We start from the raw sequence: 25071 nt of genomic DNA on the forward strand, positions 1-25071 counted from the left end.
CCATAAAACAATAAAAAAATAGTTTTGTCCCATAAAATTAAAAATCTCATAGCTATCCCACAAATTTTGTAGCCAGTGTAAGTGTTGAACTCTAACTCTTCTATATATGCATATCTATATTTAAACAGATTTGGCTCTAATTAGTAATTAGCAACATAATCAAATCAGATTTCTTTTGGAAGGTTGAAAATCATTTACGCTATGGTAAAAGTAGTACTATACTGACGTGGCATTTTCGACTTGCCTTCTTATTCACAAGACAGTGAAAAACACTGCACAAACCTTATTATATATTAAAAAAAAAAAAATTATCTTAAGCTAGCTGTTTCATGCAACCTTAATAACAAAGAGATTCTGATACAAATCTAGGACACATCGACAATGTGTGGCAACGGACGTACGTGTAGATACCTTTTTTGTTATACGCGTCCATAATCCAGAATCCCACATAGAATAAGAACAAAAAATAAAGATTAAAAGCCAAAGATACTGGTGCATATTTTGTCGATCAGGAGAATAAAAAAAAAAGAGGATCCTGGCCTTTAAAAGGAAGCATATATAGAAGAAAAACAGTAAAATGAATAGCAGTGGTGAGCTGGATGGGGTTCTGATTTCTGGAAGGATTAGGAAGACGATGGGGTTCCTGTTTTGTTTATACGTCTGCAAAGATCGACTGCAATCGATATTCCAAATACCCAAAAGGATCACGAAATATCTGTGACAGCTTTATTTTCTCACTGATTTTCTTTTATTTTTTTGCTCATTTTCTCATCTTTAACAAGTCTATATATTTTTTAGCCCCCGGCCGACAGCATTGCTTTCACATAGCTCTGTTCCTCCGTAGAGTTTTGTCAGAGAAGCGCGTTTTTCTCTCCATCGTTTTTGCTGTCCTTTCTTGGTTAATTCTCGAAAGCAGTCATTTTTGTTGCTTTTCTTCTTCAAAGGTTTTGTGGGAATTGGGATAGTTTTGTTTTAGGGTTAGAGCTTTGAGAATGGCCTCTTCTTCTTCTTCTTCTTCAGCATCAGCGGGGGATGAAAAACCGCATGTTCTAGCGGTTGATGATAGTCTTTTGGACCGCAAACTCATTGAAAGGCTACTCACCAACTCTTCATGTAAAGGTATATATATATATATATAAAACAAGCCTCTCTTTTTATGTTAATGTTTTTGTTTTGATAGTATTGACACTTTCTTAGGGCAGTGATATATATATATATGTGGTGGGCGACAAATTAAGGAATATATATATATATATATAAAAGAAAAGCTTTTCATTTTCATTTTTTCTGCTTATTGTTTCATCCTAGCATGTTCATGGCAACTATTTCTCATTTCTTCTTCTTCTTCTTCTTCTTCTTCTTCTCTCTCTGTGATTATTTCTGTTCTTTTTCTGGGAAGAGACGAGATACTATCGACCCTTCACTGAATAGTATAATTATTTATCGTTCTCGGTTGGACCATTTCAATAGGCAGCGTATAATATAGATTAATGATTTGAACTGTAGAAAAAATTGATTAAGATAATAGGAATCGACAAAAAACAAAAATAGAACTGCATGGAACTTGTGATCCGCCACCAGGTGCATCTTCCTATAACATCACCATCGCTCAACACTTGTGGGTCCCCAATAATGGATTGTGCCCTGTTTCAGTGGCACTCACGGTGGCTGCTAGGAGACCCAGCAAAAGAGAGGTCAAAAATAAAGCAAAATGGCTTACTGAAGAGATTGTCCACTGATAAGTCCAGTTTTCATCTAGTGGGCTTAAGACCATCCGACTCAATAAATTTGCTCTCTATTTTATTTTATTTTTTTTAAAAAAAAAATTATATATATATTATTTTCTTTTACTTGTTCACTTTTTCAAAGCACCTATATAGTTATATCCGATTTTCTATTTTAGCTATTCATTATCACTGTTTCATTTAAATATTCTTTGTTAATGATTTCTTTGTTTTTTTTATTTATTTTTTATTGAGAGAAGAGACAATGTTAAAGATTAAAAAATACTTTATTTTTAAATTCAGGGAACATGGTAATTGTTCACCAAATGTTTCTCTAAATTATTTCTCTTGTTTTCATTTTAACATCCTGACCGGCCAAAATAACATTTGGCTATGCGGATAAGAAGAATGCTGAGTAAAAAATTTAATGCAATGCGGCAATAAAGCCACCACGCCTACCGCGAGGAAAAACAATTAAAAATTAGCTCTTAAAATTTTCATAATGTTTCATTATGTTTATCACATTTCTCAATTAATGGGTTTGATTGATCAACACTTAAGTCTATTAGATCAATTAATGGGCTGATATCTGTTATTATTATTTTTGAAATGGGGGAGGATGCTTGTCTGATTTGCCACATCTCAGCGTGTCTCTTTAATTTTAGAGGCCTTACTTACAATATAGTATTGAGTAAATGTACTTTATAATTTGGGTTCTCTTCTTGCAGTGACTACCGCAGAGAACGGGCAAAGGGCACTGGAGTTGTTGGGCCTAGGTGATGATCGGCAACACGCATTCAATGGTGATGTAAGTATTAGCCTTTTCAATTGCCGACGCCTCCGGTCTTATTAGCAAGAGGACGTAAGAGCATTATTATTATTATTTTTAAAATAAAAAAAATAAAAAAAAATTGCTAGAAGTACCAAATCTTTTACTAAGAGATGGTATCAAGGTCCAAGATGATGTAGAGCTTATTCATTATCCTCCCCAATAAACAAGGTCTACGTCATCTTGGTATTTATTTCTTGGTAAAAAAATTGATACCATTTGGTAATTTTTTTTTTTTTTTTTTTATATATATATATATATATTAGCGGCACTGAGGACGAGGCAGTGTAGGCGCCATTTGGTAAGGTTTTTTTCAAGTGACTTTTGATCTTAAAAGAAGCAAATCCAATGGATTAATTCAGATAGATGAGCAAGACTTTTAGAATTATATATAAAGAACCTATATTAATAATTTCAATAAATTGCAAGAATTTTAATTAAAGGGGATAAAAATTAAAGGAAAAAAAAAGCTTTTTAGTGGGGTAAAAAACAAAATTTAGAAGATTTTTATTCTTTAAATTTTATTTTTTTTTTTAAAAAAAAAAAAAACATATTACTTTGGCTGGAGTTCCGCCTATGGCTTTTTCTGTATTGTAATTTGGAAGTAATATTATACCTTTCATGCAAAACTCATCGGGTATATCTCTTTGCAGGCTTCCAAGGTAAACTTGATAATCACTGATTATTGTATGCCAGGAATGACGGGGTATGATCTACTCAAAAAAATTAAGGTATTATACTAACATATAACCTTCTCTTTATCTGAATATTTTATTGCATGATTGTATCAGATCCCAGTCTCACCGACATACAAGATTGATCACTTAATTAATCATACTTCACATAGCGGTGAAAGCACAAGGTATATACTATATACCGGGTATTAGCCCTTGAATCAGGCCTTGTTAATATATATATATATATATATATATATATATATATATATATATATATCCATTGGCTTGACCCTGCCACATGCATCAGCACAATGCAATAAAAGCGGGATAAAGGTACGGTGTATAGCATTACTCTAACTGGTATGCAGGTCTCCTCATAGAAGATTGAATGGTTAGAGCTGCTTATATGATATTTAGATATCTATAGTAACTAATGACTAGCCTAACCAGAAATCCTTATCTGCAAGCAGGAATCACCTACCATGAAGGACATACCAGTAGTGGTTGTGTCATCTGAGAATGTCCCTACTCGAATTAAGAAGTAACCACTACAACCCCATTTAATTTCGTTACTCTGTTAATTCCCGTTTTCCTCAAAGGTAAATCCATTCTTATTATGTTTTCTTTACTTGAACAGGTGCCTGGATGAAGGAGCTCAAGAATTCATCATGAAGCCTCTCCAGCTATCGGATGTTAAGAAGTTGAGATGTCAGCTAACGAAGTTCGGCAATCCTCACAAAGGGATGCTTTGCATGGGAAGATGAGCGCCTCCCTCAGAAGAGAGGAATTGCAGGAACCAAAAAAAAAAAGCCATAGGAAAACGAAAATGAAGACCGACTTACATGAATACATCAAGCCCTCCAGAAATGCTAGTATTAGTTTAGTTTATCTTTCTATCGCTAATCTGATATCCTCTGAAACTCCTTTGCTATATATATATAGAATTAAGCACATGCCTGTGGCTTTCGCTCTCTGGATTGCTCAAAAGGCTATTGTTTTTTTATCAGATAGGAAGTTCGGAACAACCAAAAGAAAAACTTAAATTGTGTCACTAGACTGCTAAGTTACAAGTAACCTTCTTGACCATTTGTGGAACTGTAGGGTATGGAAACAAAGCAGGAAAAATCGTTTTCTGATTGTTCATCCATGAGTTTGAAAAGAATCCCCAATTCTATCCGATGTGAAGGTGTCATACCTTCTTTGTGGTGTCCTGTGCAGATGCATCCTTCAGTATCTTCTGCGCGCAAAGAAGCTGAAGGACATAGCTTTGAAGCATCATCACCTGACAAGATGAGTTGTCACAGTTACTCTCTGTCTTTGTTATTATCCTTCTTTCCTGAGGCCCAAAAATGTATTGTATTTCTGCAGGCACATGAGTATAATAGGTTACTCCGCCAGAAATAAAACATCGAACAAATTTTGAAAGTTCAAAGGGCAGCTCATGAGAAAAAGGCCAACAAATATGCACCTTTATTCCCATTCTGATATGGAAGGGTCGCTTCATCGTCATTATGATGTCTGCCAACATAACCATTTTAGCCTAATATAGGTTTAAATATAGGAACGTTCTTGAGAAAGGAACGAAAAACAATAATAAGAAGAGAATTATTAAGTCTTTTTGACGTACTCTTGTTCTTCTATGATGCTTTTAACTTTGTCAGAGATCAATAGAGATGTTGATGCCTGCTCTGCATGGTCAGGAGAACGTGTAGTTTTTAGATTCTGCATTATTTCTGGTGCTTCATATTTTGCTTCCTTGCATCCACAAGTGTTGCTCCTGGAGCTTGAAGCATCTACGGCCTTTTTATTCTCTGAAAACAAGCCATTGCCGATGCAAATTTCTTGCATGAGCTCCAATTTTTCATTTTCGGCTGGCTGGATTTGTAATTTACTTTCCACATCTTTGCTTGCACTTTCCTCTGCTGATATTTGAGGAAAGTGTGTCTCACTATGAGAACCAGTCAGATGGGAAGAATCAGGCGTGCCTTTCAATTTAGAATCTCGAGAAAAATCTGGCGTGTTTGCCCCAAACTCAACCTTTGAGAATATAGGGGAATCATGAACTGTGAATTTTTCAGTGATGAAACTGCCAGAAGGTGAACATGCCAAATATTCGCCATGTTTAGTTCTATCAAAAGAAGATTTGGCATCAAAATCTGATCCAGGAACTAAAAGTTCACTGGAAGGATCTTCAGTCCAAAGCTTGGAGCCTGAGAATAGAGATTTTTTCTCTGAATTTCGAGAGAAAGGACTGAAACCTGAATTCATTTTAGCCGTACTATATCCTTTCTCATAAAACCAACTGTTATTTGGACCTAATTTCTCCTGGAGAGGGGTGTTAGAGTGATGGGATGGTATTGACTTTGATGGATTTGACACATCTGTAAATTTGCCTGACCCACCCACATCATTTCCTTGTCCAATATCATTCCTGCTCTCATGCCACGACTCTTTGGCAAAAATGTTCTTCACGCCATAGTTTTTTGGGGGGTTATAGAAAGCATTGCTGTGTCTTCTGCTCTGTCCTGCTGCTGAGTTCTGTTTTGAATTATTGGTTGCCTTGCCCCTAACTGTCATAAATCGTGGAAGAAAGATCACTTCAGTAATCTGTAAGAATATGTTAATAAAAATACAGAAACAGACTTATTTTGAATCGTTAATAAGATTATCCAGAATCAATGAATATAACCTGCACTTGATGAGCACGACTCTTCGCTGCAAAAAGTTTACAACTGCTAATGAACCACAAAGTCAAAGTAGAAAAAACATATGAAATCACTTTTAAACAAAGGAAGCTACTCAAAAACTACCTCAGCATGCTCATATTATCTCTTGCATCTTCTGTTGCAAAGCAAAACCAATCTGATTGACTGGTTACATCTCGAAAATCACAAAAATACAAAATCTTGAGCATATGCAAGTTACCAATAAATCTTTCTTGGAAAACTGGGCGTACCTTGCCCCATTGGGAATCATGAAGTCAAGATCAATTTCTGTTGTTTGGTTCTTGTAAAATGAAGCAGTTGACTCTGATTGCCAAAATGAAGTGGGCAAAGCATCAAAGCAAACGCCAAAACAAATGAGAATACATTCTCTATAGTGCGATACCATATAGCTTTACATACCTAACAAAAAAGTACAGAAAATATTTCCTTGTCTAAATAGGATAAAAATGTAGCAAAATAACAGGATCTCAGAAACAATTATCAGTATAATATTGCCTTTTAATCCTAAGGGATCAAAGAAAAGGTATAACTACAAATTTAGGATAATGAAGATACAGCTTTTTATGAATAATTCCTCTTGAATTACAGTAGAAAAGTACTTTACCATGCTATATATAGAGATATGAAGCGACTAGTGCCAAGTTTTCCAAATAACCAAGGAACTTTTACCAATAATGATAGTAGGGAAGAAGGAAAACATATAAGAACCTATAAAGTACTAGCAGTTGCCAATTATTTAGAGAAATCATATGAGGTGTATGGAGGCGTTTCAATTAAGTCCAGCATAATCAGCCGTAATCCAAATGGACTCTTGTATGTGCATAACATTCCTGAAGAATAAACTATGGGAAGTGCACTTGGAAATTTAATACATATATATATATATATATATATCATAGAGTGTCAACAAAATAACTTTCCTGTTTAATTCAAGTTTCATGGACAAAATACAATATATTAATAGAGATACTATTTTATATTGCAAGTGAGACAGAGCACCTAAGATGTCGAATCTGTCCATTGCTAATGCAGCATCCCTGCACAACAGATATAACAATATCATAATGAAGCTATACATTGTCATTTCTTGAAACAGGAAATACAAAGGATCAATATTAATAGAACACCTTTTCTTCAGTAGATGTGGGCCATCAAAATTGTAATCCGACATTTCAGCGTTTCCATATTTCCAAAAATCCAGAGATTTACCATCTCTTTCAGATGGCCAGTTTTTCCAAGATACATCACATTCCCTCTCATCAAGGAAGTTGTCATCTAGGAAGCAAGACCTAGCTGGTGGACATTAAAAAAAAAAAAACCCTGTATAAACCACTATCTCAATTTCATCCTTGAACATGATTAACATGCTAAAAACAAATCATAACAAGAAGATCCCTACATACTAGTATCATATTTCATATCAGGTTAAAAGAAAATGAAAACATTTTCTTATTGCGGTATGATTCATTGTCTAGGAAATAGTTTTATTTAGAAGACAATAGAAGAGTACAGATGCAGATCAACACAGAATCTATCTCAAAAATAACTTAACAATGATAGGGGAAATATGACTCAATATCTTAGAAGTCAAAAATCTGTTCAATATGTTATAGCAAACACAAAGAGCCACAATAAAGGATACAAATTAAAGAACAAAAAAAAATGTAAATTGTATGCTACCATCCCATATACCTTCTCTGGTGTTTTCACGGTCATAAAAGATTCTTCTGTCACCAAACAAACCATTGATTTCACTACCATGGCCGTAATGTTGCCTGTAGTCTCTGACAGCAGCTAATTTCTGCTTGGGATCACTATATGAATGCATTATGCCTGATGAAAACTCTGAAGAACTGCCAATTCGGGGCACATTGATATCTTGCATTAATGCATCCTGAATTCAGCATGCTGCAATAAATCAGTCTCAAGTGTCTTTTTTCTTTGCTGGGCTAGTCTAAAATCATAATTAAAGCAACAACAGATTTAGAATCAAGGTCCACAAAAAAATGAAAAAAGAAGCTTCTATATAAGGGTCAGTGTTTCAAGGAAAAGGAATCCATAATAAGAGCTGATATAATTATGACATTAAAAAAAGCGTTAAAGCTACAGCACATGGAGCAGCTAAATTATAGCAACAACTAATGTGCATAAAGATGCATTCGGCAATGCTCTCACCACTTCTAGTTCAAGGTCATCCAGCAGATGGTTATGGTTGTTCAACATATTTAGATCCCTTGCAGCCTTCAAAGGTGAGGAGCAACCAAGAGAACAGTATCTATGGTCACACAACTGTTAAAGAGTCAAGACATTGATGTAAAGGTCCAACCTGTTATCGTATTTAGACTCTTCAGACTTATAGCAAGTATCAGAATAGCTAACAACACAAAAATCTTGAGGGAAAACTTGACATGAAGCCTGCGAAGGATGCATTTCATAGAAACTAGAAAATTAAATGCATGGGATTCAACAACAACTATATGACCCTTGCTTTCAATGGAAGTGAAGATCAACAGACAACCAGATCAAAGAATATATATTTTCTTGATGGTTGAAGTTTTCAAACATGACAGATTGCCGAAAGTTAATAATAGCAGTAAATCAGATGCAAGGGCAACTGAATAATGTTAGCACATAAACAAATGACACTACACAGATTGGACGTTCTCACATTGAAATTCTTGACTCCCTAACAAAGTTTGCAATCAGATTTTTTTTTTTTGGGGGGGGGGGAGGGGGGGTGCAAGACAGATGCAAGCGTGGGGTAGTTTCAGACGCATAGGCCCACCTAAGAGCATTTTTGGAAGATGTTACATTTATTTTGTTTCGTTAAAATGCATGTTATTTTGAAAACTTTCAACTATTTTGGGAAGAAGAGAGAAGCAAATAGCCCTATTAACTTGAACACTAGTTGAAGTATTTAAATCTAGTATGCATTGCTTTTAGATCTAGGAAAACAAACTAAATAGTAAAAATAAACTTTCTTTGCATTAGCAAGCATTTTCAACAACTAAACAAGACAAATAAGCTATTTTAAGCAATTAGAGAAATTTTCAGCCCCTAACTAAGATAATAACCTTTTTTTTGTTTTACAAGCAATTACTTGCTAACTTGGAGTGGATTTCGAATTTTCAATGGCATCATGTTTATCAGCAACTAGTCCTAGCATCCCACAATACTAAAGAAAAAAAAAAGATCATCTTAGTTGGAAAAACATCCTACTGATTTGAGTGATCATGATATGGCATAGGATAGTGCATAAACAAACATTAAATTCTTAAATAACCAAATTATGGCAATTATTATAATTCTATGGACAGAAAGGCCATCCATTTTGGGAAATATGTACATGGAACTTGTTGACAGCAAATGGGTCACATGTCACTAGAACTTAGAGATGGATACCATAAAATAGCTAATCCATTATCAAAATATAGAAATCTTAAATCGGAATGCATACCAATTACCTGCCAGGTTGTCGTGGTGAATGGACTGGTGTCTCCGTTCCCACTTTGCCCAAACCTGATGGGTAAGAAACACAGCAGTAAATTATATTTTCCCTTTAATAACAAATAATTTGCCTCAAGATTGAGTTTGTTGATAATGTACACTGAAACTAAAGGTCTAGCCGTGTGAGTTGAAAAATATAAAGCCCGGCTTCCTAAAACCAACAACATACCTTCAACTGAAAATGCAACATGGGCTTCCTGCATTGGACTTCTTTCCATATTGCCCTTTGTCTCATCATCACCAAGCAAATCAAGAACAGATGACTCTGAGAGAGAGAGAAAGAGATGAAGGGAAAAAAGTCAAGAAAATGCAATTTTCAGTAATATATATGATGACTTATAATGAGAAGAATAGCTGCAGAAAAAGGAAAAGTCCATATAATAGGCTGCACCAGTTAAAGTGCTCTCCAAATCTATAAATAACTTTATTTTGCCACGCCATGAACCTTGCAGGGATTCATGGAAAGTGAAAGAGTTCAAAACTTGTTATCAATGAATGTTTGCGACTTACGCTGCTCGGTAGCTATCTTCCAGTGATCAAGTTTCGCACCAGTTCCATTGAAAATAGTGCTATTATCATCATGGGAACTAAGTGAAGCCCTGGAAGGAAATAAATACATCAACTCTTCATGTGGACAACATGCACTCTTCAAGACATTCACAGATACGTAATAGGATAACATGTTGACGCACACACACATTCATCACTCACTTCTTTGGAGATGCAGCATCCACTTGGCAATGCGATGGACTTCCTGTTTCAGCATATAATTGTCATGTGTTAAACATCTCATATCCACTAAGTAAAGTTCAGGGAATTGTGGTCAGAAAACAAGACTAAGTTCAAACAGTAGTGGTGATCCATTAGAAAATACCTGCTTCCTTAAACTTGACAGAGTCGGCAAGGATAACTGTGTGGGTAACGTTTGTTGATGGGCCTTTTGTGAAATCATTCTTCACCGTTGAACGATTAACTTCAAGATCTTCCTTTCCTTATATAGTCGTACAGGTTGGAAATAGAAAAAATGCATAAGTATATAAATCTGAAACAACGAGGAATATTAACAAACACAAAACTCATCACCCACGAAACCAACAAATTTTTAAAGAACAGTTTTATGAACATAACTTGTATGTCAAGGCATCCCTGGTGAAGCTATATCATATTACTGCTACATAACTGCTCTTCCAGATATGTCATTAGCATATTTAATCAAACTGACTTCGCCAACATTAGAATCCATAAGCCATAATTCATTAAAATAATAGAGCTACAACTGTTACTAACGAATGTTAAATAAAATACCAACTGAAAGTTTCAGAAAAAAAAAAAAAGGACTAGCTATCTGATCCAATTGAAGAATAATAATAATAATTTTGAAATTTCAGCATCATATTTAGTCTCACTTCTCAATTATATTAAACAAACTCGAGAAAATCTGCCCATAACTTTTGGATTGATTAGGATATTATTATATACTCACCACTAGGGCAAGCAGAACTGCATTCTTGAGAAACTGTTGACCAGTTTAGCAAACTGAGAACATCCAAGGACCGGTGTTCATTTTGATGTTGGCTACATGTGCTCATTCCATCACCGTAGCTCTCTGACCCGGCTGTCTGCTGCTGTTGTTGTTGTCGTCTCCTTTGCTCAAAGTATTGCTTTTGCCTACAAAAATTAACAAAGGTCACAACAAGTAGATTTGCTGCATCTAACACTATACTATAACGCACATCCAATACACATATATATACCTCTTAATTTTTCAGTTTTTAAGCTAATAATTCGTTCAAAAAACAAAAACACAAACATTGGAAAGAAAGTACATCATCCAACAGCAAAATGCAATAACATATATACCTCTTGTATGTCGACTTCCTTGACTTGATATTTGTACCGATTCAAGCACGAATTCAATGGACACGATGTGCAAAAGAAATGAAATGCTCACATGTCAGAACAGAAATTCACCATCATTTCATTTAAGATTCTGAAAGATGCTTTTGAATTGAATAATTGTGGTGTAAAAACTAAACTAATTGCACTCTCTTACAGTGGCAACTTTGCGCCTCGACCCTCCCATCCATTGCAGCATTGTGAGAGATAAAAATGAAGAATCATCCGCCTCTGTAGCTTGAAATGCACAAAAATTTGGCAAAAGATTTCCAATACTGTTTAAAATAATCGGAATGTTTTCAAAGCAAAAATATCAGAATTTTAAAAAAGTAGGTTCAATCGAGAAGATAAATTACCACGAAGTTGAGGAAAGAGTAACTGAAGCTAAAACCTAATGAACACGAAGCTTGGGTTATCTCTTCCTCTTGAATACCCTAATTTTACACAAAAATTAATATATCAAATGAATAATAGGTAGCATAAATATTGATAAATACAACTTACGCAACGAAAATTAAAAAGAAAATAGAAAATCAAAATCCAACCAATTAACTACCGGAATCCGATCAGCGACACAGGGGAACTGGTTTGAGAGATTCGTCGGCGATTAAAGAATGGATTGACGTTGTGCCATTACGTGATGTTTGTGATTATCCCAAGTATTGCAAACTTTTAAGAAACAAACACAAAATGAAACCGAAAAAGTCGCGCCAAAAGGCTTAAACTTCTACAGGACCTTGCATAAACCATGTTGTTTGTCCCCTCCAATAACAGCCTGCCACGTCAAATTGAAACGCCTTTCCTATTGGGTTGCCAGGCTCCGGCCACATTTGCAACTTGTTTTTGGGGCTCCGGCCCATTTGCAACCCAAACCCAAAGGCCGAAACCATGGCAATTTCGTAATTTAAGGCTTTTTTTTATGAGTGGGAAAACGGAAAACCCTAATAGGACTCTACCTCTCCCTTCTATATAAATACAGGTTAAGAGAAGGGAATCGTCGCGCCTTGAACTCACCCTGGCTTTCAATCTGGGTCTTTAGTTTTTTATTTTTTTTTCTAGTTCATGTATTTTCCAAATGAAGGTTTTCAAATCTGAAATTTTTGTATCCATGGAGGTTCGTTGTAGTAGTATATGCAAGATCCGTGTACAATAAGCCGATGCTCTGGATGACATGAGAATGAAGGAAGCATGGTAATGTGCACGGACATGGAGTTCACGGGTCAAAATGTCTGCTCCCTCTGATGCCTTATTGGCTTTTGATTTGGGGGCCTGGATGCGACCCACATCTTTATTCTCTTTCTTTTTTCCGATCTTATTCCTTGGGTTTTTTCTCTTTTCTTATTTTCATGATTTGTTCTTCATTTTCTGTAGCATTTTATTAGGTATTTACTATTTAGCTTATGAGTTTTTCAGGTATTATTTTGCCTCTGGTTACTTGAAGGGTCATTAGTATTTTATACAGTTATAGTCATTCTGCTAATAAATTTTTTAACCTTTATTAGAATGGCAATTTGTGTTTGTGTGTGAGGTTGGATAAAAAATCATTTAAATATTTCATTTACTTTCTGAATATGCCTATAAATCCAATTACTAGGATTATATTTACAAAAAAAAAAAAAAAAAAAAAAAAACAAGTAGGTGTTGAAAAAAAATGATTTATCTTTTGTGAGAACCAGGAGTATCACTTATGTTGGAATTTTATTTTTTTTAATGATTTCAATTGACTTTTCCAATTTTTAAATAATCCCACCGTTTTTGTTGTATTGAATTAACATGGAAAAAAGAAATAATTGTTATATTGTATGAATGTAAATAGGTCTCATCATTTAAAATTGTTATATTAAATAGGTCTTCTAGTAAGTCTTCAGTCCCAACACAACGTAAAGGACAAAAAAATGTATTTATCAATTTTAATTTGATCTATCTAATTAGAAGGGCAAAAAAATTGGTAAGTCTCAAAAGAGTCATAATATATTTAAAGAGAAGTGGTGGAAGATCGTAGGTATGGTGCCTTCCAATTGAAAAGGGGTCATTGGGTTTATGAGCAAACAAAGCCGTAAGGCATTAGAGACAGACAAGAGGTAGGTACAAAGAGGCATTTACGTCCTGAGTCAGAATCAAGTCTAACTTAAAAGTAGCTACTTAATAATACACAAAAATTACAATGTCACCATTTTAAGTCTTTTTTTATGCACACTCTCAAAAAAAAAAGGGTTGATCTGGCTATCACAGTCAACAAATATTCTAGTAAAATTTGTGCATTACATAGACACACTGTGAAAATGAAGATACAAGAGAATATACAAACAACCAAAAAATCAACACTGCCAGCATCAAAGAAAAAGATCACTGCCTACTGAGGTGGCACGTGCATAACATGCGCCGTCCCCTGAGGCTCCCCAAACAGCAAACATCCATCGCCAACTACCAAACACCACCAGCTATGGCTTGAAAAATAAGGCGTGACCCACGCGCGCCAATCCATAGAAAGAGATCCCCTTCACGTGCAAACCACGGGCCAGCAGGAACGAGCTGCAAGACCACCAAATTGAGACAGCTGAACCAATTGACAACAGTGAACACAGCTGGGAAGCACATGTCATGAAAAATCCAATAGAAAATTACAGATCTTGCATAAAGAAAAACAATATGTTGAAGCACGACTAGAGATCTACCGGAGACACAATGGAAAGCAGCCGATCCTCCAAACCAACGTTACATGAAGGCCTTTCAGTCAATAAAAGAGAAACACTAACACAAACTCCTCAACTCATAAGGGTTATGAGAGCAAAACCTCCACCGAAACAAGTCCGGGAGGAACAAAAACTTCCTAGAGACTAGGAGGACCAAGGACCGGAGGAGGAAGGCATGGAGCCTCCCTCCCCCGGCAAGCAAACCGAAAACGAAAACTTTCTTAAAGCAGTCTTTCTCTTTTTTTTGCCCCATTCTTAGAAAGTAATAACTCTTTGAATTGTGAAGATAACTTTTGGGTGCAGTTTTTGTTTTAGGGAAATCTTAAATTTCATTAATCAATACTAGAAAGCTCTCGATCATCTTAAACTTCATTAATTAACTTTTGGGTGCAGTTGATTGCACGAATCGTTGCGGGAGCCGAAAAATATCACCGAGAATAATGAGACAACTAGAACTCGGAGAATAATGAGACTACTAGAACATTTCCACAAGGCTGTTATTATTTGGGCTAAGGATTAGTCGTTATTGGGGCTCTTGGTTTGGGCCTAACCGCCCGACCCAAGCTTGCATTCTCAACTAGATGGATACTTAATAATTAATATACCAATAACAAAGAACAAAAATGCTAAGCGTCTTAAAATTTTTCTTTAAAAATTAGTTTTTAAGTGATGTGTTACTTGAGATTGTGACACATTTTTTAAGACAAAGATGACCCATCACTTAAAAATCAACTTTCTTTCGTCTGCTTTGCTTTGTTGTTTCATTACATGGAGTCATGGAGAGACAGATTTGAAGGATCTTAAAGAAAAGTTAACTTTCGATGTTATGTTGTACATTAAAATTATATTTTAAGAAATTTAGTTATAATATAATTCTATTTACATTGTATTGCACCGTGCGAAACAATATAATAGGAATAAGTATTACTATTTAATTGTTTCAACCAAACTAATAAATAGTAAGAGGACTAGCAACAGACACCCAATGAGATATAATACGTTTACAATTTTTGTACAATTTCAATAATTATTTTTTAAAATCAACCATTAAATATGTAAAAACCCACATGTAAAAAAACAGATCAACTATTAAAAAAAGGTTGTGTGGGTCTTACATATAAGTTCCATTCAATGTGTCTAAGTTATGGGGGTTGTTAAAAAATCATTCTACTATCCCTTTTCTTAAATTCTTGGTAGCTACAGTATTGTCCAACAAATTATTGTAATCCTAAAACACAAGACTCTTTCTCCTCTCTAGTCTAACGTCTCCAAATCTCCTCTTCTTCTTGGAGTACCCCCATCTCCCTCTCTCCCTCACGCCTCTCCCTCTCTCTCTCTGTCTTTCTAAAGTTCTCTCCTCTTCCACCCACGGATGAAAACTCATACGAATCATACCCCAAACTTCATAACTCAAAGTCTCAAACCCCCCCCCCCCCAAAAAAAAAAAAAAAAAAAAAATTCACTTGAAATCAACAAACAAAGAACAAAGAACCAAAAAAAAAAAAAAAAAGATTAAGAGTGAAAAAATAAATATATTTTAATGATATATAGAAGAATAATAGAATTTATTATAAGGTATATTTTGATAGGAAAGTAAAAAATAATTTTATTATTTAAATTTAAGAAAAATAGTTGAGTGTCTTTTGCTCGCGTTCTAATAGCTGATTCACTCATTTTTTTTTTTTTTTCATCCTTAGTTTTATTTTTTCAGTAAAATAGTCATTTTGTATACCGAAGATGCCTTAAGTCTCACATAACCATGATTGCCGTCCTCCTTGCTTTAGATAGTTTTGGCTTCAAAGTTGAAACTGTAAGAAAACGTCTATAATTTGAGGTGAGAATTGGGCGGTGACATCCGTTTGTTGGCACGCTGTTTTTAGAGTGCGATTAGTATCTTTTTATTTTCCTAAGCATTTATCTCTACGTTACGTTTCTTGCTTCAAAATCAATTTTGAATGCCTTTGTTTTGTGAAGTAGCTTCCCAACTCCCCTTGTGCTCTAATTGATTGTAAGTTTGTCGGGTAGTAACTATTTTTAATGAGGAAAATACTCTTTGACCTTCAAACTACCACCTTTATATATATATAATTATTTACTTATTTAGCTATTTGTGCCTCAAAACTATTAAGTATGACCACTTAAATATGTTAAAAATTATTATATTTTGATAAAAAAAAGCATCTCATTAGTGTCAGTAGAGGTGTGCGCGGGCCGAATTTACATGCTTTCCACTACCCGCCCCGCAATGAACGGGTGTGAAATTCAAGATCCGCAACCCACATAGTGAATAGTCAACTCGCTAGACCTCGGGTAACACGGATCGGAACCGGTTTATGCGGGTTTGAGTATTCCATTTGTTTTTTTTTTAAAAAAAAATTATGTGCCCAAAACTAGGTGGGCTATGAGTCGATGCCTTTATTTTGGGTTGTGTTGGGTACTTCTCCTTGGCAGTTCAATTGGATTGATATTCTAATTTCTAACAAAAAGACAGACATTGCAAGATACAACTAGGAATGACTTCTCGACAATCGGAACTATAAACCCCTTATTTTCTCCTTTTATCTCTAAAGGATATTACTGCTCATCTAACACATATTAACACAAATCTTGGCCACAAAGATAATCCAATGACCCATCAACAACGACAGAAGCCCAAAAAGATTTAGCTTTGATTGACATAACAACCAAAATTCCAAAAGCTTAAAGAAATAATAATAATAATTATGGGATGAGGGGCAATCAGAAGATTCAGAACACACCAGATTTTGCTTATTAGATTCGTCCTGAACACCAACGGACTTCATTTCCCCAAACTCATCATCCGAATCAAATATCTTCTCCTCAATCTTGTGCTCGCTACCACCAAAACCCTCCCCTTCGAGAATCTCACCCTCATCCACGTCTTCATCAAGGCGAGTAATGTTATCAGCCACAGGAGGAGGAAGGTTGATATCCTCACGCTCGCTCTTCTCTTCGTGCTTCTTGCTGCGTTGCCAGTGGTGTGGTAGTGCCGGTGACAGAGGATGTGCGGCGCTGATGGGGTGATGCGCGACGCTGCTTAGGACTCTTGCTCTTCCTCTTCTCATTTTAGGTTTTTGTTTTGGGGCAATATGGTCGATGGATGGGTGGTTGCCTGGTTGGGATTCAGATTTGATATTTTAGATTCTAGGCTAAATTTCAAGTTCGGGTGGGGCGGGTTTGCAGATTGGAAATACCCATCTCTGCAATTCGCCCCATAAGGCACGAGTCTTCATATTCAGAACCAACTAGTTGCAAAAACCAGGTGATATCTGAAAATTTCAGGGCGGGTTGGGACGGATTTGGAGGTGCGGGCGGGTTCTGCCCACCCGTAAGCGTCAGACGTTAAAATAGATAGAAAAATGGTATAGCACATACGTTGCAAATTATAACTTTATGGCCATGTAGATGTGTGCATAGATAGACGATATTCAATTTTATCATGTTAATTTGTATCGGTTCGTTTCGAATTTGCGAGTTATATTAAAGCATTTCCTTTTTGGGATTGAACCATCGTAGGGAAGGTAAGATTGTTAACTAGGTCAACATGGAACACTTATCATACAAAGTCGTAGAAGGAAATATATATTGACTTATTGCAACTTCTGAAGACCATTTCAAGTTCAACATTCAAAACCTTTTAATGACCATATTTCAACACTCAATTGGCCAATTCCCCAAAAAAAAAAAAAAAAAAAAAAAAGAAAGAGGAGAGGAGAGGAGACTGGAATTAAAATGATCTTGGCTTTGCAACAATGTTGGAGTGCTTCAATATGTGCAAACTGAATTGCCCGCCCTTCTCAGCGGTATCAATCTTGGACTGACCGGGAGGAGGCAAGAGCTCAAAATTCTGCACCAAACGTCCCAAAGTAATACCGAGAATTGGCAATGCAAGAATAATTCCGGGGCAGCTCCTTCTTCCAACACCGAAGGGAAGGTACCGGAAGTCATTGCCATTGGCCTCAACCTTAGACTCCTCTTCCAAGAACCTCTCCGGCCGGAACTCTTCTGGGTTTTTCCAATTGGCCGGGTTGTTGGCAAGCCACCAAGCATTGACCAGGATTTTGCTCTCGGCAGGGATATCAAACCCGCCAAGCTTTGCGTCATGGAGGTTCATGTGTGGAACAAGCAAAGGAATTGCCATCCGAAGCCTGAGAGTCTCTTTCACCACAGCTTGAAGGTAGGGCAGCTTTTGGATGTCAGGCTCCGTCACTTGGACGCCCAGTCCAAGCACCGTATCAATCTCATCCCGGACCTTCTTCTGAATTTTAGGGTGGTTCACTAGCTCTGCAATTCCCCACTCAACTGACCACAGTGTCGTTTCAATTGCTGTACGTTCCACAAAACCAAAATATTTTGCATATTAACATTTTTGTGATGCAAAATGAAAATTTAAACAACCAAAAGCAACACAAAATTCCTGCCAATTACTATTCTCTATCAAATTTATTTCAATTATCCCCTTACTATATATTTAAAGACATAATTTTTATAAATTAATTTAGAAAATTAAACTCTATCCCATGACATATCTCATATCTATCTTTATAGAAAAAAAATTGTAAGGCCCACCCCACGTGTGAGTCTTACCAGCCCCGGATAAGTATTGGGTTCACCTAAAATATCAAATCTCCTAGGTGGCATATCGTGAGGTGCCAACCACACGGGGTTTGGTGGGGGTTCAACTAACTTGGGTATCCCCAATCATCACACCTACTACAAGCACGAGCCTACAAGGCACGGCTGTTTGTTGGCTAAACATTAATAAAATAATAATCAATATTCATCTATTTGGCAAGTTGCAACAATTGTTTTAATTTTTAAAGAGAAAATGTTACTTTTATTACAAGTGCACAACATGTGCACTCCCTCCTCTCACACGAGAGTCGAGTCCAGTGTGAGGAGAGAGTGTACATGTGCACTACTGTAGTACAGCAATCAAGACCTTTTTTAAATTCGAAAAAAAAAAAAAAGAACCCACCTGTATTCGTGGCTAGCCAGTCACAGTCACTGATATTTATTAAATTTCGTTTTCTAGGAGCTACCAATACTGTTTAATTAAAGCACCCTTGGAAAAGATAAGAACAGAACTTGTCAAGTAGTAATTATATATCCAATTGATTTTTAGATAATTTAATAAGCTATCTTAACTTTAAAACGGACTCCATGATTTATCTTTATTTTAATTAAAATATTATACGTATGGTCATGGGACAATTATGCAATAAAAAAAAATATATAATGTCGAGTTAATTACCGGCAACGTTAATGTTCTCAACGATGTAAAGTACGTTGTCTTCGTTGATCTCCCCCTTCTGCTGAGCGTCGAGAATATGGTCCATCGCACACTTCAAGCCTTCGTTATCCGTGGGCTTCGTGCTCGCAAGCTTCCTGCAAACAGTTCAAACACAATTCAATATGATTGTTCCAACAGAATGTTTAAGTATCAATTATTTTAAATTATTAAAATAATAAAATTAAATAAATTTAGACCCAATATATAAAAATTTTAACTATTAAGTTGGTCATAAATTAACCATATAATTTTTTATTTTTTTCATTTATTATTATTATTATTATTTTTTATAGATGAACCATGTAGACTTTTGATTGGATAGGACGTGACATTAAATATTATTTAACAAGGGAATAATCTATTTAATAATAATTAAAACTTAAGGATATAAATAGATAAAATTAAAATTTTATAAAGTAATTTGATCATAACTTATAAATCCGAACCGTTAATTTTTCTAAAAAGAAAGAACAAAATTAAAGATTAGAGGAACTAATTAATGAATTGAACTTACTTCCTCTCGTCGACGAAATAGTCCTTGAAGAGCTGCAACCTCCTCTCCTTGACTTCCTTGCAGATCTTGAGGTAGCTTCTCAAGAAGGGCCTCAAAATGGGAATAAAGTCACCGTAGTTGTAGTCGAAGCTCTGAGCCAATCTACTCCTCTCTCCGTTCAAAGCCTTGAGCTTCATGAAGAGAGGGTCATCCTCGCTGTCGAACCTCCGGTCGAACATGATCCTGTACATGTTGTTGTACATCATCATCTGCAACCTCCTCCGGATGACGGTCCCAGTCGTCGCCGCCTCTGGGTTCTTCTTCACGTCCTCCACCACACTTGCCGCCTCCGCTTCCCACCCGTGCCTGTACTGCTGAACCACCTTGTTGGTAAAGAAAGGGACGGTCATGATCCGCCTCATCTTCCTCCAATGCTCACCGTACACCGTGAACACCATGTCCTGTCCCTTTCCGGTGAATATATCGAACACCACGTTCCTGGTCCTCGACCCGAACTCCACTCCCTGGGTGTGCAAAACTTCTTTGGCCAGGTCCGGCGAGGAAACCACCACGAGGTTTCGCTGGCCCATGCGGAGCAAGAATATGTCTCCGAATTTCTTGGCCAGGTCGGTGAGGTTGCGGTGGTTCAAGTCATCGCCGACTTGGAGCCAGTTACCGAACACGGGCACTGGAATGGGTCCCGGAGGGAGCTTGAAGCGCTTACCGCGGAGTTTGGAAATGGTAATAGCGACAACCACGGCTAGGAATAAGGCTAAGAGGGTCTTCTCCAAAAGGAGGAGATCCATTTGCGTGAGTTTGAGGAGTAATGGGGGGGCACTGCGCACAAGATAGAGCAGAGTAGTATTGGGTCGTGGTTTGTGAATGGCGATGGATTGGGATTTTATAAGCAAACTCTTGATGGAATAGTTTGGTTTGAGGGCACGGCACCGCACACGTTAGGTGGGGGGAGAGTGGCCATGTGCGACGAGGGAGTGGGTGAGGATCTGATGACGGACTTGACGGCGTCAGCTCTAACGGCGGCTAAATAAGGTCTCTGCGTGGTAGGTGAGCGGGTTGGTGGGCTCAAAAACATGTCAAATGCGGAGTGCCTCTTTTGTGTAATGAGTATTTTGAGCATTTTTCATAATATAATATATTCTTCGCAACATTTTGATTTTTTCTTTTAATTTTTTTTTTTTGAAAAATAAAATTAAAAAAAAGTTATTTAAGAATTATACAACAATAATTTTTCATAAGATATAGTTTTAGAGGGATGAATTTTGGTCACCCATGACACAATTATTGATTACTTTTACATTTTTTTAATTAAAAAAATTATAAAACCATGTAAATGGATTAGAATCTGATTTTGTAGTTTAAAGAAAAGTTATTTTTGAGATTTCTTTATTTTTTTTATATAAAGAAAAAACATCTGATAAGCAAGTTATTTTTAATACAATACATTCTTGGTCCTCAACAGTAAAGAAAATAAGATAATTTTAAGAGTCATATCAATTTTAGAAACTTATTTTTAAAGATTTTGTTAAAATGAAGAGAGTAATTTGTTTTTAATTATAAAATATGTTTTGAAAGTTGGCCTTGTATAGTTGTATTCGCATGCGGTGGTCGGCATACCTTGACGGAAAATTGAGTGTAAAAGTTGAAATGTAGTTTATTTCTTGTGTAATCATGAGTGTCACGAATGTTGTATAAAAGCATTTTTGTTCTGTACTTATCACATCGGACGACGAAAATAAATGTTGCGGATCTTGACGGCTGAATTCGGTGAAAGGTGGGCTGACTGGGTTATGGTCTGCCACCATTTAAATGAATAATACTATATACGATTTCCCTTATTTGTATATATATATATATATATTTTATATTTTATATTTTTAGATAACTTTTAAAATTATTTTGACTTTGATATGAATTTTTGTTAGATTTTAATAATAAGGTGATATGATGCCAAAACTTGTTCATATTTTTTAACGTTAAAGTTCAGCCGACTTGAACGTGTCTTGTCCTTATTTAATGCTATATTTAAAATTTGTTTTTAAAATGTGTTAATTAAATAATTAAATATTTTTTAATTAATTTTAAAATTTTAAAATAAGTGATCGTTTAAACTTTCAAGAGAAGTGGGCTGCGAGAGTTTTAAAAAAACAACTATTGGAAGTCAATTTTGACGGATTCCAAATTGAAGGAGCTCTGCAGATGAAAAATAAATCATGCTATTAAGACAGCTCGGCTTTTTGAAAAAAAATAAAATTAATTATACAATTATTGCAATGGGATTGTCTCCAATTTATAATCACGATTACATCCGGATTAGTTTCATTAAAAAAAATAAATAAATAAATAACATTATTTTTATAAAATAAACACAAAGTGTCGAATCAAAGACCGTGTCCATTAATCTTAGAAAATCCAAGGTATGAGTATGACAACGCATTGACAGCCAAAAATGGTACATACGGAATGCTCAATTGTGCAACATGTACATGTATACGGTGGATTCCGACAAACACCGTGAGCAGCCGATCGCGAATTTCAGCATAAGTTACTAATAAACTGCGATACAGTGGACAAGAAAGAAAAGTTTAAGTTTGAAAAAATTGTTTACGGTTTAAAAAAAATGGTAAATGTTTAATAAATCTCTGAGTCGGAGCGTCATTTGAATTCAATTCCTTATTTTTTAAAAGTAAGTATTCGGTACTTAACTTTTTCACGAATTTGAAACAGGTCCTTCTGTCATTTTTTCATCCATTTTTTTAACCACCGTTAGTGCCATGTCATCTTAAAATATTATTATTTTATTTAATTATTAATTTAAAAACTTCAAATTTATTTTTTATTTTCTAAAAAAAGAAAAAAGAAAAGTATGGGGTATGAGGCGACAGCCACCCCCTTGGACTGGTGAGTTCTCTAGTGAGTGTTTTTTTTTTTTTTCTTCTTTTTTGTTTGTTTGTTTTTTCTGTTGGGTGGTTGTTTTCTTATTGAATAGCAGAGGGTTCAGGTCATCCCTCTCAATCTCTCCAGAACCGTAACAGTGACAGTGGGTCAAGAACTCGACGAATGTAGATCGACCCAAGTTGGAGTTGGATGTGTTTGTTGGAAATGCATTTGGTTCATACTTGTCTAAAATTTGGGTTGATGGAATAGGCACAGGAGGTGTTCGAAAGATTGCCGACGAGGGATGTTGTGCTTTTGAATGAAATTCCGTCCATTTTTCAGCTTTGTTGCTTGCTGTGCATAATGTGAGAAAATAACTAGCCTTTACTTACAAAAGAATAATTGATGTACACAATTTAAAATAAGTTGAAGCGAAAAAGAATAATCAACTTGCCAAAGAATCCAGTTCAACCATTTGGAAATTTTACAAACAAATAACCAAAATATGTTAAAGGGAACACCACCAAGCGCAGATCCACGATTCTGACCAGGAGGGAGAGATTGCTTCAACAGTTCAACTTGTTAGCCTTCTCTTGGTCGAACACGCAAAACGTGTAGAGATACTTGGAGCAACGAACCTTGAACTTGAGTCTTGACAACACCTTTGCTCTTCTTGATCCTCACCGAGCGCGCATCTTTCTTTCTTGCGATGACAATTAAATCTTTGATCTCCTGGATTTGCATAGGCTGTGGGTTAAGCGACAAAGAATAGAAAAACACTCACCGTATAACTCATCAGTCCAAGGGGGTGGCTGCCGCCCCATACCCCCTACTTTTATTTATTTTTTATTTTTTTAGAAAATAAAAAAAAATTAAGTTTTTAAATTAATAATTAAATAAAATAATAATATTTTAGGATGACATGGCAAAAAGGGTGATGTGGCATTAACGGTGGTTAGAAAAATGGATGAAAAAATGACGGAAGGACCTGTTTCAAATTCGTGAAAAAGTTAAACACCGAATACTTACTTTCAAAAAGTGAGGGATCGAATTCAAATGGCGCTCTGACTCAGGGATTTATTAGACATTTACCCTTTAAAAAATGAAAATAATTTTTCAAAAATTAAGGATTTTTTTGTCAATCGAAGATGTTTTTCAGCTTGACATGATTTTCGGTTGTACCAAACACCTAGAAATAAGAAAAACGTTTTCCATAAAATATTTAAACTTTTTAAGTCAACAAACAGAGCTTTAATGTCATACTAGAATATATATATTTTTTTAAAAAAAACCACATGACTCAATTGATAATGTCTTCATAAACTTTTAATTGAGACAATATCTCTCAAACTAAAAAAAAAAAAAAATTATTAATATTTCCTCAAGGACAAAAAAGCCCTTAATAAAGTAATAATAAAAACAGAGAGAAAAAAACCAGGCCAAATGGAATTGGATAAGTTTTGGTGTGCATTCGTAGTATGGGTGTACATGTGGATGAATATTAATCATACTCATTTGCCATCCGCACATATGAATGTGGTTATAAAAATTTATTTTATTAGGTGCGGATGCGATTATAATGGATTTGCATGCTTTTTATATATAAATAAATAAATAAATAAATATATATATATATATATATATATATAAGTAATATTACATTTTATAAATACGGACGGCCACAAATATTACAAATATATTTTTCATCCGTATATACACACTCTTAATTCGCCCCCAACTTCAAAAGGAATTCGCGCAAAGAGGGAGACGATTTCTCTGAGTGATATAGTGTCAAGTCTGGCTGACGCCTCGGCTTTCGTCCAAGCAGCCCACCGCACTCCTAACTCAAAGACCACTTTCATTCCATTCTTGAAGAAAGTCGTGCAATCATATAATTTGGCCAACATCACAACAAAATTTCACTTTATTTTTATATTTTTTAAAAACAATTAACATAAAAACATTTTAATTTTTTTTACTTTTTATACCACATTAATAATTTTTTATTACTATTCAAATAAAAAAAATCTACTATAATAATAATTTTTTTTTCTTTTTTTTACTTTATATCATACCTATCACTTTTTGATAACTCTAAAATTAACAACCTACTATCATATTCTGTACAGTACTTTATCAGACAAGGCCTTTACTGATGATTTTTTTGTATGCTATTTTCTACGATTTTGCAACACATTTGGCCAAAAGGAGGTTGCCAAGCAACCCCATTCGGGCTCCCGCGCGGGGGGGGGGGGGGGGGGGGGGGTGGTGCCGCCATTGGTTCTCAATTTATTTTATTTTTTATTTTATTTTTTTT

The 25071-nt window shown here is 35.4% G+C and overlaps 3 protein-coding genes and 1 non-coding gene across 6 annotated transcripts; 2 read left to right on the top strand and 2 right to left on the bottom strand.

Moving 5' to 3' along the window:
* The first annotated feature begins 515 nt into the window (after window positions 1-515).
* On the top strand, window positions 516-4948 carry LOC133878694 (two-component response regulator ARR17-like). The gene is made up of 5 exons (XM_062317284.1): window positions 516-1119; window positions 2453-2532; window positions 3207-3284; window positions 3701-3771; window positions 3868-4948. The coding sequence occupies exons 1-5, from the start codon at window positions 993-995 to the stop codon at window positions 3992-3994; spliced, it is 483 nt and encodes a 160-aa protein (XP_062173268.1). The 5' UTR covers window positions 516-992; the 3' UTR covers window positions 3995-4948.
* Window positions 4141-12155, bottom strand: LOC133878693 (uncharacterized). Of its 3 annotated transcripts, none has more exons than XM_062317282.1 (20): window positions 11916-12155; window positions 11716-11793; window positions 11517-11590; window positions 11324-11346; window positions 10947-11131; window positions 10338-10454; window positions 10175-10217; window positions 9974-10062; window positions 9633-9728; window positions 9421-9475; window positions 8132-8231; window positions 7637-7850; window positions 7084-7249; window positions 6956-6993; window positions 6187-6259; window positions 6041-6100; window positions 5920-5945; window positions 4858-5800; window positions 4699-4748; window positions 4141-4592 (listed from the first exon to the last, which is right to left on the bottom strand). In XM_062317282.1, exons 3-20 carry the CDS (start codon window positions 11556-11558, stop codon window positions 4420-4422), a joined length of 2493 nt encoding a protein of 830 aa, XP_062173266.1. In that variant the 5' UTR covers window positions 11559-11590; window positions 11716-11793; window positions 11916-12155; the 3' UTR covers window positions 4141-4419. The 3 variants fall into 3 exon arrangements, with proteins under 3 accessions (XP_062173266.1, XP_062173267.1, XP_062173265.1); XM_062317283.1 differs by having other exon boundaries at window positions 7649-7850; window positions 11517-11596; XM_062317281.1 differs by having other exon boundaries at window positions 11517-11596.
* A 379-nt stretch (window positions 12156-12534) lies between these two features.
* On the top strand, window positions 12535-12647 carry LOC133878732 (small nucleolar RNA snoR100). Its single transcript, XR_009901975.1, has one exon. It is a non-coding gene; the product is annotated as a small nucleolar RNA snoR100 (small nucleolar RNA).
* Window positions 12648-17642: 4995 nt separating this feature from the next.
* LOC133878400 (trans-cinnamate 4-monooxygenase) lies at window positions 17643-20750 on the bottom strand. Its single transcript, XM_062316950.1, has 3 exons — window positions 19881-20750; window positions 19328-19461; window positions 17643-18399 (listed from the first exon to the last, which is right to left on the bottom strand). The coding sequence occupies exons 1-3, from the start codon at window positions 20663-20665 to the stop codon at window positions 17801-17803; spliced, it is 1518 nt and encodes a 505-aa protein (XP_062172934.1). The 5' UTR covers window positions 20666-20750; the 3' UTR covers window positions 17643-17800.
* Between the last annotated feature and the right edge of the window lie 4321 nt (window positions 20751-25071).

Source organism: Alnus glutinosa, chromosome 9 (genome assembly GCF_958979055.1).
Source record: "Alnus glutinosa chromosome 9, dhAlnGlut1.1, whole genome shotgun sequence".
Lineage (NCBI taxonomy): Eukaryota > Viridiplantae > Streptophyta > Magnoliopsida > Fagales > Betulaceae > Alnus > Alnus glutinosa.